This window comes from Pleurodeles waltl, chromosome 4_2 (assembly GCF_031143425.1).
Source record: "Pleurodeles waltl isolate 20211129_DDA chromosome 4_2, aPleWal1.hap1.20221129, whole genome shotgun sequence".
In the NCBI taxonomy this organism is placed as follows: Eukaryota; Metazoa; Chordata; class Amphibia; order Caudata; family Salamandridae; genus Pleurodeles; species Pleurodeles waltl.
In genome coordinates, this window is record NC_090443.1 from 1,069,415,331 (window position 1) to 1,069,428,847 (window position 13,517).

At 46.5% G+C, this 13,517-nt stretch overlaps 1 protein-coding gene across 1 annotated transcript in view; it reads left to right on the plus strand.

The window, feature by feature from the left end:
- The window catches only part of LOC138294055 (zinc finger protein 850-like), a 214,239-nt gene that overhangs the window by 97,467 nt on the left and 103,255 nt on the right, over nucleotides 1–13,517 (plus strand). The window contains exon 4 of the mRNA XM_069233302.1: nucleotides 9,488–9,555. Coding sequence (XP_069089403.1) covers nucleotides 9,488–9,555 — 68 coding nt within the window. The remainder of the gene's footprint in view (nucleotides 1–9,487; nucleotides 9,556–13,517) is intronic.

Sequence of the window (13,517 nt, forward strand, 5' to 3'; positions counted from 1 at the left end):
TATTCTGTCTCTAAGAGTCCACACCAGAATAACGTCAACCCCTTTTTTACATAGCCAAGTTCTGGTGCGGTGCCCTTTATAATCCGGAACAGCGAATCCTACTTATCCTCTCTAGGTAAACAACATGGTGACACTCTGTAACCTGGAACAACCAGGCTCCTATCTCTCCTAGTTATGTAAATCACCCTATTACCACCTGAGCTTATTTTATGCTACGTAAATGCTGTGGTGTTAGTGTACCGCGAGTTTCGATGCTCTCTGATAGCACCCAGTAATGAACATCTAAAGGAGGTAGGCTATATAAGGGATAACGAGCCATCTGCCGTACAGTATAAGGATGCTGCAGGTCACTAAGGAGTTCTGTGGATTTCACTGCACCATTTTTGCCGGCCTCGTAATGCTGAATCACCACCCCCTCTTACTACATTAGTAATGACGCGGGCATAATATGGTGCAAGGGGTCACAGAGTATCGCAATGCATGCATAATGCCACTTTGTAAATATGGCGCACCGAAAATTGCCTCCTTGAGCCACATTAGCGTGAAAATAAAATGACGCTAGTCTGGTGCAAGGAGGCACTAGGGCCTTGTAAATCTGGACCTTAGAGTGTCACTCTGTGGAATTCTGGCCAGTTATCTAAAAACTCTGCGAGATTCAGTGGAGTTCTACGAGTGTCAGAATTCAGTACGTCTTGCTACTTGCTCTCATTTCTAGCGCTGAGAGCGTGTCCCACACTGTACAATCAGTGCAAACGCCACCATGCAGCTGCTTCTTTCGGTCCCTTCTACTCGAGCGGCAGCCTTCTCAACATGAACTGCAGCTTTCTCAATGCGAGCGGTAGCAACCTGCCATGACCACCCGCGTTTAGGAAGCTCGTCGGAAGGCAGTTGAGCGCTCAGTTTCCACGCTTACCAACTTAACGTTGGTGAACTGCGCGACAAAAAGAACCACCATTTGGTGGTTAGCAGAGTTTTTCCAGAACAAGGGGAGTACAGAGTGGGCAAAACTCAGCAAACTCCACTGGAGGGGTAGAGTTTACTGTCCACCCTTACTCCTGACCTCACCTTCTGTGAGAAAAAAAGGAAAAAACTAAAAGAGAAAACGTTCCTTCTACACTCAATGTAATCCCCTTGATTCTGGCTTATTTTTTCCGATAATTAATCAATATTGATTAATGACAGAGAAGTGCCCAAGCTGAACTACTCACCCGAGTAGAAGGGCAGAAGGTTACGATCTAAAGAGTTTGGGAAAGATTCTGGAAGAGATTCAAAAGGAACTAATGGCACTTAGAGAGGAAAATAGGACCCTAAAACAAGATATGGAAGCCTCAAGAACAGAAACCTCAGAGTTAACTGCCAAGTTGGATGGGCTAGCTTCAGGCATAAACCTTGCCCCGTCACCTCTAGATGGTAAAGCCTCTACTTCCACCCCTGTTTCAGTGCCGAGGATTACTACACTGGTTGTGCACTCCTTGACTCCACTACTACCTTCGCTTCCACCAGAGTGTTCTAGTGGAGACCCTCATAAGGCCCAAATTTTCTTAACCCAGTGCGCTCTCCCATTTCATGTCTGGTCCAATGATTTTTCCTGATGCACAGTCTTGCAGTGTCAAGTTTGTACCTTTTCCGCAGGAGTGAAATGGACAAGATGCTGTTCCCAGCTTCTCTGAATAGCAGGTGGACGATATAACCATGTTTGCCCAACCAGGACAAACCTTGACCACAACCACACCAACTTCTCCTTGATAGACTTGACGGTTCTTGTAGGAAAGTACCCTTTCGTGGCATGGTTACCCCCTTTTTCTGCCTGATGTCAGTGTGTTTGACTGTGTTTACTGGGATCCTGCTAGCAAGGACCCCAGTGATTATGCTCTCTTTCCCAAAACTCTGTAGTTCACCCACAATTGGCATACTGGGGCCTCCTTATAAGTCCTGAGTATATGGTACCTAAGTACCCAGGGCATTGAGGTTCTAGGGGATCCCTGTGGGCTGCAGCATATATTTGCCACCCATAGGGAGCCCATGCAAAGGCCTCTCCAGGACTGCCATTGCAGCCTGAGTGAAAAGGTGCATGCACCCTTTCACTGCCATTTTCACTACACCAGATTACTTATATGTCAACCCTATGACAGGGCTTCTAGCCCAGAGGGCAGGGTGCAGAGTACCTGTGTGTGAGGGCACCCCTACACTAGCAGATGTGCCCCCACAAACTCCAGGCCCATTTTCCCAGATATCGTGATTGTGGGAGCACCATTTTACAAGTGTACTGGGCATAGGTCACTACCTATGTCCAGCTACATAATGGTAACTCGGAACATATGCATGTTTGGTATCACACATGTTGGAATCATACCCCAGGGCTTTTGCGACCATTGGTTGTATGATTCCATGCACTCTGGAGGCTCCTTAGAGGACCTCCAGAATTACCATTTCAGCCTTCTGAGGTTTTCCAGGCAGCCCCAGCTGCTACCACCTCACAGACAGGTTTCTGCCCTCCTGTTGCTTGAAAAGGTCGAGCCCAGGAATGCAGAACAAAGTATTTCTTTTGGGAGGGGGTGTTTCACCCACTCCCTTTGGAAATAGGTGTTACAGGTATGGAGGGGTAGCCTCCCCAAGCCACTGGAAATCCTTTGAAGGGCATATTTGATACCCTCTTTGCATAAACCAGTTTACGCCGGTTCAGGGACCCCCAGTCCCTGTTCTGGCACGAAACTGGACAAAGGAAAGGGTAATGGCCACTCCCTTGTCCATCAACACCCCAGGGGTGGTGCTCAGAGCTCCTTCAGAGGGTCTCTGGGTTTTGCCAACTTGGATTCAAGGTTGGCAGGGACCTCTGGGAGCATCTGAGTGGCCAGTGCCAGCAGGTGAGGTCAGAGCCTTCCCCTGATAGGCGCTTACCTGGTTAGGTGACCAATCCCCCTTTCAGGGCTGTTTAGGGTCTCTCCTTTGGGTGATTCCTCAGATTTGGATTGCAAGACTCCAGCAGGAATCCTCTGCATCCTTCACTTTGACTTCTCATGGAAGAAACTGCATCAGGGCCCTCCAGGAACCTACAAGCTGCAACAAAGAAGCAAGATGCCTCCTGCAACATTGTATCACTGGCTCCTGCTAACAATTGCAACAGTTTCCTGGTTGTACATCCTCTGAGGACAGCCCATCTTCAGCCTGCATCAGAAGAAAGAAGGAATCTCCCTTGGGGTGAAGGAGTCACTCCTCTGGTTCTGCAGGCACCAACGGTGACAACAACTGGCTGCATGGATCCCCTCTCTTGCTGAGCTGCTTGGATCCTGCATCATGAGTGGTGGACTGAAGTGGTCCTGATGGTCCTCTCTTCCAGCTTTCCCACTTTGGTGGAGGTAAGACCTTGCCTCCCCACGCAAGACAGTAGCCTGTGAACCGCGTCTTTTGCAGCTGCCAAGGCTTGTTGGCATCCTTCCTCCAAGTCCTTCACAGCACTCTGTCCTGCGATACACAGCTTCCTGAGTGGTTCTCCAGCGGTGTGGGAGCCTTTGTTGTAGTGCTGCATGGGCCTCTTCTGCAACTTTCTTGTCCCCGTCCTGTGGGACTCCTGTGCGCGCTGCCTGGTGTTCTGTGGGCTCTCTGTGTCTCTGAGGGCCCCCTCTGACTCCTCCTCCTAGGTAGAGTCTACCAGGTCCTTCCTGGTCCCCAGCAGTGCCATTTTCCGCTAACCACAAGCTTTGCATGTGCCAAGGCTTATTTGCGGACTGCGACCACACAAACCATGACTTTAATCCTCCATCTGGCGTGGGACATAACTTGCACCCTCCAGGAACCAGACTTTGTCTTCTTGGGTGCAGTAATGACTTCTTCTCCACCGGTGGTTCTCCTTTTGCACCTTCATCCGGGTTAGCGGGGGCTCCTGTTCTCCCTGGGCTCTTCTGTGCTTCTTGGACTTGGTCCCCTCCTTCCACAGGTCTTCAGATCCAGGAATCCCCTGCTGGAGTCTTGCAGTCTGTTCTGGGTTTTGCACAATTCTTCTTCTCGTTTCTGTGTGTGTTCTGGGAAAGTTACTGTGATTTACTCCTGATTTGCTGGCTGCTGAGGTGGGGTGTGGTACTTACCTTTCAGCTCTTCTAGTACTCCCAGCACTCCTCTACACACTACACTTGCCTAGGTGGGAAACCGACTTTCGCATTCCACTTTCTTAGTATATGGTTTGCGTTTCTCCTACGCCCACTTCTAACTATTGTGATTTTCACTAATTGCACTGTTTTCTAGCTGTTTTTACACCTGTTTTTGCATACTAGTGTATATATTGTGTATATTACTTACCTTCTAAGGGAGTATAGTCTCTAAGGTATTTTTTTGCCTATTTCTGCATATTAGTGTATATAATTTGTGTATTACTTACCTCCTCAGGGAGTTTGGTCTCCATGGCATTTTTGGTATTTGTGTCACCAAAATAAAGTACCTTTATTTTTGTAACACTGAGTATTTTTTTTTATGTTTGTGAGTACTATGTGACTACAGTGGTATTGCATGGGCTTTGCATGTCTCCTAGATAAGCCTTGGCTGCTCATCCACAGCTACCCCTAGAGAGCCTGGCTTCTAGACACTGCCTACACTTCACTAATAAGGGATAACTGGACCTGGTATAAGGTGTAAGTACCTTAGGTACCCACCACACACTAGGCCAGCCTCCTACAGTTCTGAAATGTAACAACAATTTTTTAGTATTGCCTGTCATACATGAATAATTATCATGATATTCAAGATTAATCAAATTAAATATCTTGGCCCACATTCTCAAAGTTTCGGTGTCGGTTTAGCATTGCTCTTTTAACGCTAATTTTTTTGGGGCATTCACAAACCAAAGCAAATAGGTATTTGCATTGGTTTGTATGGTAAAGTAATGCAAAGCAGTGCAAAAACCTGCTCTGCGTTACTTTGCTTCAAGGGGGCATAATATAGGTGGTGCGCATCTGTGCTATCACCCATACTTTTGATGGTAAACTATTCTCAACATCAGAAGAAAGGTTTAGCGCCAATAATTAACGCCTTTTAAAATCAGGCCCAAAACAGAGAAATGTTTTAATTTCTCCATGCTTTTCCAACTTTGCATGTGTGCTGCACTGTACAGCACACATACAAAGTGAGAAAAGCATTTGCACCTGTCTAGGCCTAGTATTTTGTACTGTACAAAACCTATGGTAGACTCACGCACATTCCCTAGAACTATGGCGCTAAGGGGTGTGCGTCGCGCACAGCAGATGAAATCAACGCCTGCGCTAGGGAGAGAAGAGGGCCATTTATATGCCAATATGGCGCTCTCCTGCTCTCTCCTTGTCAGGTAGCACAGGACAGCTTTTTTGGATGCTGCACTGCGTGACACCTACCAGAATCTGGGCCCTTATGTCCCTTTACCCTTCCTTTTAGGTGCTGATACCTGAGGAATGGTGCGTGAAGTGTGCAACCTCTAAAGGAAACAGATCTCATAAGATTATAACAGTTGGTACGCAACACACTCATTTATATTAATTTACATATGCCTATAGAACATACCTATTCTTTATATATTATGAGAAAGCACACCAGTTCTTCATATGTGTAGGAGGCTGGTCTGGCATATAGTGGGTACCTTGTGGTACTTACACCTTGTGCCAGGTCCAGTTATCCCTTATTAGTAGATTAGTAGTGTTCTAGCAGCTTAGGCTGAACTAGGAGACATGCAAAGCTCCTACTATACCACTTATATCATATAGAACTATTTCATAAGAAACACAATACTCAGTTACTAAAAATAAAGGTACTTTATTTGAGTGACAATATGCCAAACGTATCTCAGAGGATATACTCCCGTAGGAGGTAAATAATATACACAAAATATACACACAAACCAAAATCAGGTAGGTAAAACACTTAGAAAAGTAGTGTAAACACTGTAGAACACCATAGAATGCAATGGGAGACAATAGGCCTAGGGGCAACACAAACCATATACTCCAAAAGTGGAATGCGAACCACGAATGGACCCCAGGCCTAGTGTAGTGTGTAGAGGGCCACTTGGAGTGTAAGAAAACACTAAGGGTGTCCAAGATACCCCACCCCAAGACCCTGAAAAGTAGGAGTAAAGTTACCCTACTGCCCCAGAAAGACAGTCAAGGCGAGATAGGGGATTCTGCAAATACAGCAACTGACTGCAAAGCACTGAAGACAGATTCCTGGACCTGAGGACCTGAAAAGGAAGGGGACCAAGTCCAAGAGTCACGCATGTGTCCAGGGGGTGCAGGAGCCCACTAAACCCCAGATGAAGGTGCAAAAGGGCTGCCTCCGGGTGGAAGAAGCCAAAGATTCTGCGACAACGGAAGGCGCCAGGAACTTCTCCTTTGGTCAGAAGATGTCCCACGGCGTTCTGGAGGAGGCAGAGTTGTTTCCACGCAGAAGGACCACAAACAGGCCTTGCTAGCTGCAAGAGTCGCAGTTGAAGATAATGGGTGCTGCCAGGGCCCAGGAAGGACCAGGAGGTCGCCCCTTGGAGGAGGAGACAGAGGGGGTGCTCAGCCGCACAGAGAGCCCACGCAGAAGCAGGCAGCACCCGCAGAAGCACTTGAACAGGCGTTCAAGATATCTGAGCACGTCGGTCGTCTCAACACAACAAAAGAGGGTCCCACGAAGCCAGAGGTCAACTCAGCGAGTTGGGCAATGCAGACGGAGTTCTGGGGACCTGGGCTGTGCACGAAGGAAGTCTTGCAAAAGTGCACAGAGACCATAGCAGCTGCAGATCACGCAGTACACTGGATTACTGTCTGGCGGGGGGAGGCAAGGACATACCTCCACCAAATTTGGACAGAAAAAACACTGGACTACACAGGTCACTTGGATCCAGCTCCTGTGTTCCAGGAACCACACTCGTCAACATGAGAGGGGACCCAGAGGACCGGTGATGCAGAGGTTTGGTGCCTGCGTTAGCAGGGGGAAGATTCCGTCGACCCACAGGAGATTTCTTCTTGGCTTCCAGTGCAGGGTGAAGGCAGACAGCCCTCAGAGCATGCACCACCAGGAAACAGTTGAGAAAGCTGGCAGAATTAGGTGCTACAATGTTGCTGGTAGTCTTCTTGCTACTTTGTTGTGGTTTTGCAGGCGTCCTGGAGCAGTCAGCGGTCGATCCTTGGCAGAAGTTGAAGAGAGAAGTGCAGAGGAACTCTGGTGAGCTCTTGCATTCGTTATCTGAAGAGAAACCCACAGGAGAGATCCTCAAAGGAGGATTGGCTACCTAACCAGGTAAGAGCCTGTCAGGAGGGGTCTCTGACGTCACATGCTGGCACTGGCCACTGAGAGGTCTCCATTGTGCCCTCACACCTCATGCAAACACCGCATTCAAGATGGCAGAGGCCTGGAGCACACTGGAGGAGCTCTGGGCACCTCCCCTGGGGAGGTGCTGGTCAGGGGAGTGGTCACTCCCCTTTCCTTTGTCCAGTTTCGTGCCAGAGCAGGGGCTGGGGGCTCTCTGAACCGGTGTGGACTGGCTTATGCAAGGAGGGCACCATCTGTGCCCTTCAAAGCATTTCCAGAGGCGGGGGGAGGCTACTCCTCCTCAGCCCTTAACACCCATTTCTAGAGGGAGAGGGTGTAACACCCTCTCTCAGAGGAAATCCTTTGTTCTGCCTTCCTGGGACTGGGCTGCCCAAACCCCAGGAGGGCAGAAACCTGTCTGAGGGTTGGCAGCAGCGGTAGCTGCAGAGAAAACCCCAGAGAGCTAGTTTGGCAGTACCCGGGGTCAATGCTGGAGCCCCGGGGATGCATGGGATTGGCACCCCAGTACCAGATTTGGCTTGGGGGGGACTATTCCATGATCTTAGACATGTTACATGGCCATGTTCGGAGTTACCATTGTGAAGCTACACATAGGTATTGACCTATATGTAGTTCATATGTGTAATGGTGTCCCCGCACTCACAAAGTCTGGGGAAATTGCCCTTAACAATTTGGAGGCACCTTGGCTAGTGCCAGGGTGCCCTCACACTTACTAACCTTCCAGTGTGCCAATCAGAATAGGTAAAAATGGTCACTAGCCTGCAGTGACAATTTTAAAGACAGAGAGAGCATACGCACTGAGGTTCTGGTTAGCAGATCCTCAGTGACACAGTTAGGCACCACACAGGGAACACATTCAGGCCACAACCTATGAGCACTGGGCCCTGGCTAGCAGGATCCCAGTGAGACAGTAAAAAACACCCTGACATACTCACCAACAGGCCAAAAGTGGGGGTAACAAGGCTAGAAAGAGGCTACCTTCCTACAATATGTCAAGGCTCGATTAAGTTTACCTCTTCTAAGTCATGTGTTTTTTCTGAAACAAAACCACAAACAATGAATAGGAACCCACACATACAGAACAATATATGCTGTTAGTATATGCAAAACACTCTTACTGGAAATCTTCCAGTCTGATATGTAAGAGCACTTGTAAGGAAAAGCAGTGTCCAAGTATCATCCTTTTTTCCATAATGATAATGCAGAGCGCAAGGAAATGGTTGTCTTTCCCAAACCGTGCCTCATAGTTCTTCAGAGGAGAGAAAAAAGAAGATTCTTTAGAGAAACCAATATAAAGTTCTCCAAAAAATCCTGACTCCACTTGTGAAAGAAATACCAAATTGAATCCTGTGGCAACCAAATGTGGAGGAAAATCCAATAATATCGTAGGAAAAGCAACAAAAACAAAATCAGTGATCCCAATGCGACACAGCCGAATGCCAGACGCTCATGAATGCAAAAAAAACCCAAAAAAACACAAACCAGAAGAATTCAGGTGAGTACCGGGGTGCGGGGACTGACGACGAGTAGTTGTTGTGGTGTAGCATGTAGCCTTAAAGGCTATGCACTCCACCGTACTGGGACCTCTGCAACTTCCTTAAAGGGGCTGTGGCAGTGAAGGCCGTACAGGCTGGCACCTGACAGTACATCCCCCTAGAGCCCCTCCCACAGGCTTTGGTTTGTCAGGATACCATTGGTGAAAAAGACGTACTAGACTGGGAGCTTGAACATGAGATGCAGCCTCTCAAGTGCGGTCTTCACGTCGATATCCTTTCCAGTGGATTAAATAGTGAAGTCTTTATTGGATGCGTTTGGAATCCATTATCATCTCCACCTCAAACTCTGGTTCATCATCAATCTTTACAGCTGGGGGTCTTTCTAGCAGCATAGTTCCTGGAGCAATAGGCTTCAGTAAGGATACATAAAAAACTCAAATATATCTATACCTGTGACAGTAGGTCCAGTCTTATGGCAACATCATTAACACATTTAAGAATCAAGTAAGGTCCTATATACCTAGATTGAAATTTTCAGGGCCCTTTTAATTTCGAATACTTAGTAGACAACCAAACTTGATCACCCACATGATATACAGGACTCACTCTGCGATGAATGTCTGCAGTTGTTTTGTATGCTAACTTGGCTTGGTTTAACTTGTCTTGTGCAGACCGTTGAATACCTTGAATCTGATTGATATACTTTTGAATTGCAGGTATATCGTTACAGGATGCAGAGGCAATGAAAGAAAAAGGGGATGCAGACCATAGTTACACTGGAAAGGTATTATTTTGGTAGAACTGTGCTGAGCATTATTATATGCAAACTCTGCAGCCCCATTTAGAGGAATCATTTAATATTGAATACATTCTTCTAAGCATTGGTTCACCCTTTCTGTCTGACCATCTGATTGTGGATGATGACCAGTAGATAAATGTACATCAATCTGCAACACTGTACACAAGGCCCTCTAAAACTTCGAACCAAACTGAGGACCCTTATCAGACACCACAACAGAGGGCAAACCAGGTAATTGTACAGTTGATTGCAAGAACACATCTACGAGGACTTTAGATGTCGGCAAACCAGACAAAGGTATAAAATGTCCAATACCACCACAACTGTGTTGTACCCCTGCCCTGTCTTAGGTAGTCCTATAATAAAATCTACAGAGAGTGTATGCCAAGGATGGGCAGGAGTAGGCAAAGGATGTAGTAACCCAGCGGATGCCTGATGGGAGCTTTTATTTTGGGCACAAACCACACATTTCTGTACAAATAGTTTATTATCTGTTATCAGTGTTGGCCACCAGAAATACCTCTTTCCCAATTCTAATGTATTATTATTTCCCATATGCCCTGCCATTTGGTGAGTATGACACCACGACAATAGCTGTAGTTGTAGGGTAGAGATAGGGATAAACAATCTACCCTGAATATAATGCATATCATTCACCACCGAGGTTTCTTGTTCTTGTAGTACATTTTGAGCTTCCTCGCTGAGCTGGGCAGCAGCTACATCTGCCACAAAGGTTTTCTCAGATACCACTGCCCCCACAAAACGGTCAAAAGGGATTATGAATGGACTGTCTTGACTCTGTCTTGACCCAAATGAGATAAAGCCTCTGCTTTTCCATGCTGTCTGCCTGCTTGCAATTCAGTCACAAAATCATAGGCTATAACAAATTGTGTCCACCCTAATTGACCCATAGAGAGCTCTCTAGCTGATTTAAGACACTTCAGATTTCTATGATCAGTAATAACTTTTGCAGTGTGCAAAGCTCCCATTAAATAATGGCACCATTCTTCAAAACCTTTCTTTATAGCGAGTAATTCTTTGTCCTCAATGGTATAATTTATTTCAGCAAGACTAAGCTTAAGGGAATAATATGCCACTGGATGCCACTTTCCTGTACCTCTGTCTCTCCGAGACAACACCCCCCTACTGCCACTTGAGACGCAGTAGCCTCAACAATACAAGGTTGTGTAGTATCAGGGTATTGTAATATAGGAGTGGACATGGGCATCTCTATCAATTGTTGAAAAGCCTGTTCTGCAGAGTCAGACCCATGGAAAGCTACTCCTTTCTTAAGTAACTGTGTTATGGGAGACACCAAGGTGGAAAATGGTGGATAAATTGTCTGTAAAAGGTAGCAATACCCAGAAAACATTGAACTTCCTTCACTGTATGGGGGGAATTCCATTCCATTATAGTTTCTATATTCTAAGGATCCATGCTAATCCCTTTTGGAGAGAGAACATAACCCAGAAAGGTGACTGTAGAAGAATGGAAGTTTCATTTCTCTAGCTTAATGAAAAGTGTTTTCATGTAACGTGTGTAACACTGCCCTTACAAGATTCTCATGGTCTGCCACAGATGGGGAGTAAATCAAGATATCATCTAGATAAACCACCACAAATGTATTCAAAAACTCACTCAAAACGTAATTTATGAAAAACTGAAAAGCAGACCAAAAGACTAAATTTAGACCACAAGTCTAAACTTAGACCAAAAGGCTAACTTTACTGCAAGTAAAGTTAGACTTTAAGTCTAAACTTAGACTTTTGGACTAAGTTTAGCTTTGTGAATCGGGCCCACAGAGTCCAAATTTAGTACAGAAAGCTGTCTTCCACTTATCTCCTTGTCTGACTGTCACCAGAGGGTACACCCCTTGTAGATCCAACTTAGTAAATACCTGGGCACCTTTCACTTGATCAATAAGGCTAGAAATGAGAGGTAAGGAATAGCAATTCTTTTATTGTAACATTATTGAGGGATCTTTAATTGATACATGCACACAACCCCCCCCCCCCACCTTCTTGAGTACAAAAAACAAAGAAGAAGAAGCAGGAGAACGAGATGGCTTTATAAACCCAATGTGTAACATCTCTTCTAGGTATTCTCTCAAGTGTATGTTCAATTTTTCACAAAGCTCATATATACTGCCACATGTAGGGCCGTATTTATACTTTTTGACGCAAAACTGCGCTAACGCAGTTTTGCGTCAAAAAGTTTTGCGCCGGCTAACGCCATTCTGAAGCGCCATGCGGGCGCCGTATTTATTGAATGGCGTTAGCCGGCGCAAGCAGACCGGCGCTGCCTGGTGTGCGCGAGAAAAACCACGTACACCAGGCAGCGCCGGCGTAGGGGGAAAATGGCGCATGGGCGTCTTAAAATGGGGCAAGTCAGGTTACGTCGAAAAAATCATCGTAACCCGACTTGCGCCATTTATTTTCGACGCCCATCCCCCATCAACATGACTCCTATCATTGTAAAGATAGGAGTCATGCCCCCTTGCCCAATGGCCATGCCCAGGGGACTTCTGTCCCCTGGGCATGGTCATTGGGCATAGTGGCATGTAGGGGGGCACAAATCAGGCCCCCCTATGCCACAAAAAAAAAAAAAAAAAATACTTACCTGAACTTACCTTAATGTCCATGGGATGGGTCCCTCCGTCCTTGGGTGTCCTCCTGGGGTGGGCAAGGGTGGCAGGGGGGGTCCCTGGGGGCAGGGGAGGGCACTCTGGGCTCATTTTGAGCCCACTTGTCCCTTAACGCCATCCCTGACCCAGGCGTTAAAAAGCGGCGCAAAAGCGCCGTTTTTGGCCACGCCCACTCCCGGGCGTCATTTTTGCCCGGGAGTATAAATACCACGTAAAGGCCTGGGAGTCATTTTTTAAGACGGGAACGCCTCCCTTGCATATCATTAACGCAAGGAAGGGGTTCACGCTAAAAAATGACGTACACTCCGGGCACTTTGGCGCCCGAAGCGTCTAACGCCAGAGTATAAATATGGCGTTAGTTGGCGTTAGTTCTGCGTCGAATTTGCGTCGAAAAAAACGACGCAAATTCGGCGCAAACGGAGTATAAATACGGGCCGTAATGTGTGCCCCGGGAACCACATCGATTTGACAGTCATAAGGGCAATGAGGTGGCAGAGTAGTGGCTTTATTTTTGTCAAATGCATTTGCCAGATCTTGGCAGAGAAAGTGGGAATTTTCTGTTACCTGAGACAAGGAAGCTGTCTTGCTTGGTTCTGACTGGAGGTTAGTGACAAGAGCATTCCTCACAATAAGAAGAACTGAAAGTTATCTTATGACTCATCCAATCTGTGCTGGGATCGTGTTATTCTAGCCATGGAATGCCTAAGATGCCTTGAAATGGAGGTGCTTGTATTAAACCAAAACGTATGTGTTCAAAATGAGTTTTGTGAATACGGAGCCCTAATGCAGAAGTAGCCTGGGTTATGGGACCTGATTTAAAATCACTGCCATTAATAGTCTTCACCTCATTATGTTCTTTTATTACACAGGGGGCACCACATAATGTAGCAAGGTATGGTCCATAAAGTTTCCTGTGGCTCCAGAATCAACGAATAGTTGGAAAGTTATTTCAGTGCCATTCCAAGTCAGCTGAGCTGTTATATAAAATGGTCAATAATGTTGGATACAGAATGTCTGTGCTAATGTTTTAGAGGCTGCCAAAGTCATATCACCTGAAACACTTGCCGCTCCAGATTTCGGGTGTTCTAGTTTCCTGCCTCAGTCTTTTTTCTAGGTTTCTCTGTTCAGTCTCCTAAGTAATGACTCAGATCACCACAGCATAGACAGAGCCACAGTCTTCTTCACCTCTGTCTTTCCTCTTCACACAAGGGACCCCTTATACTGCCTATTTGCATGGGTTCAGATTTGTCATTTTTGTCTGCCTCTGCCTTTCTCTCCTTATGTACTATTCTTCTGGTTTTGG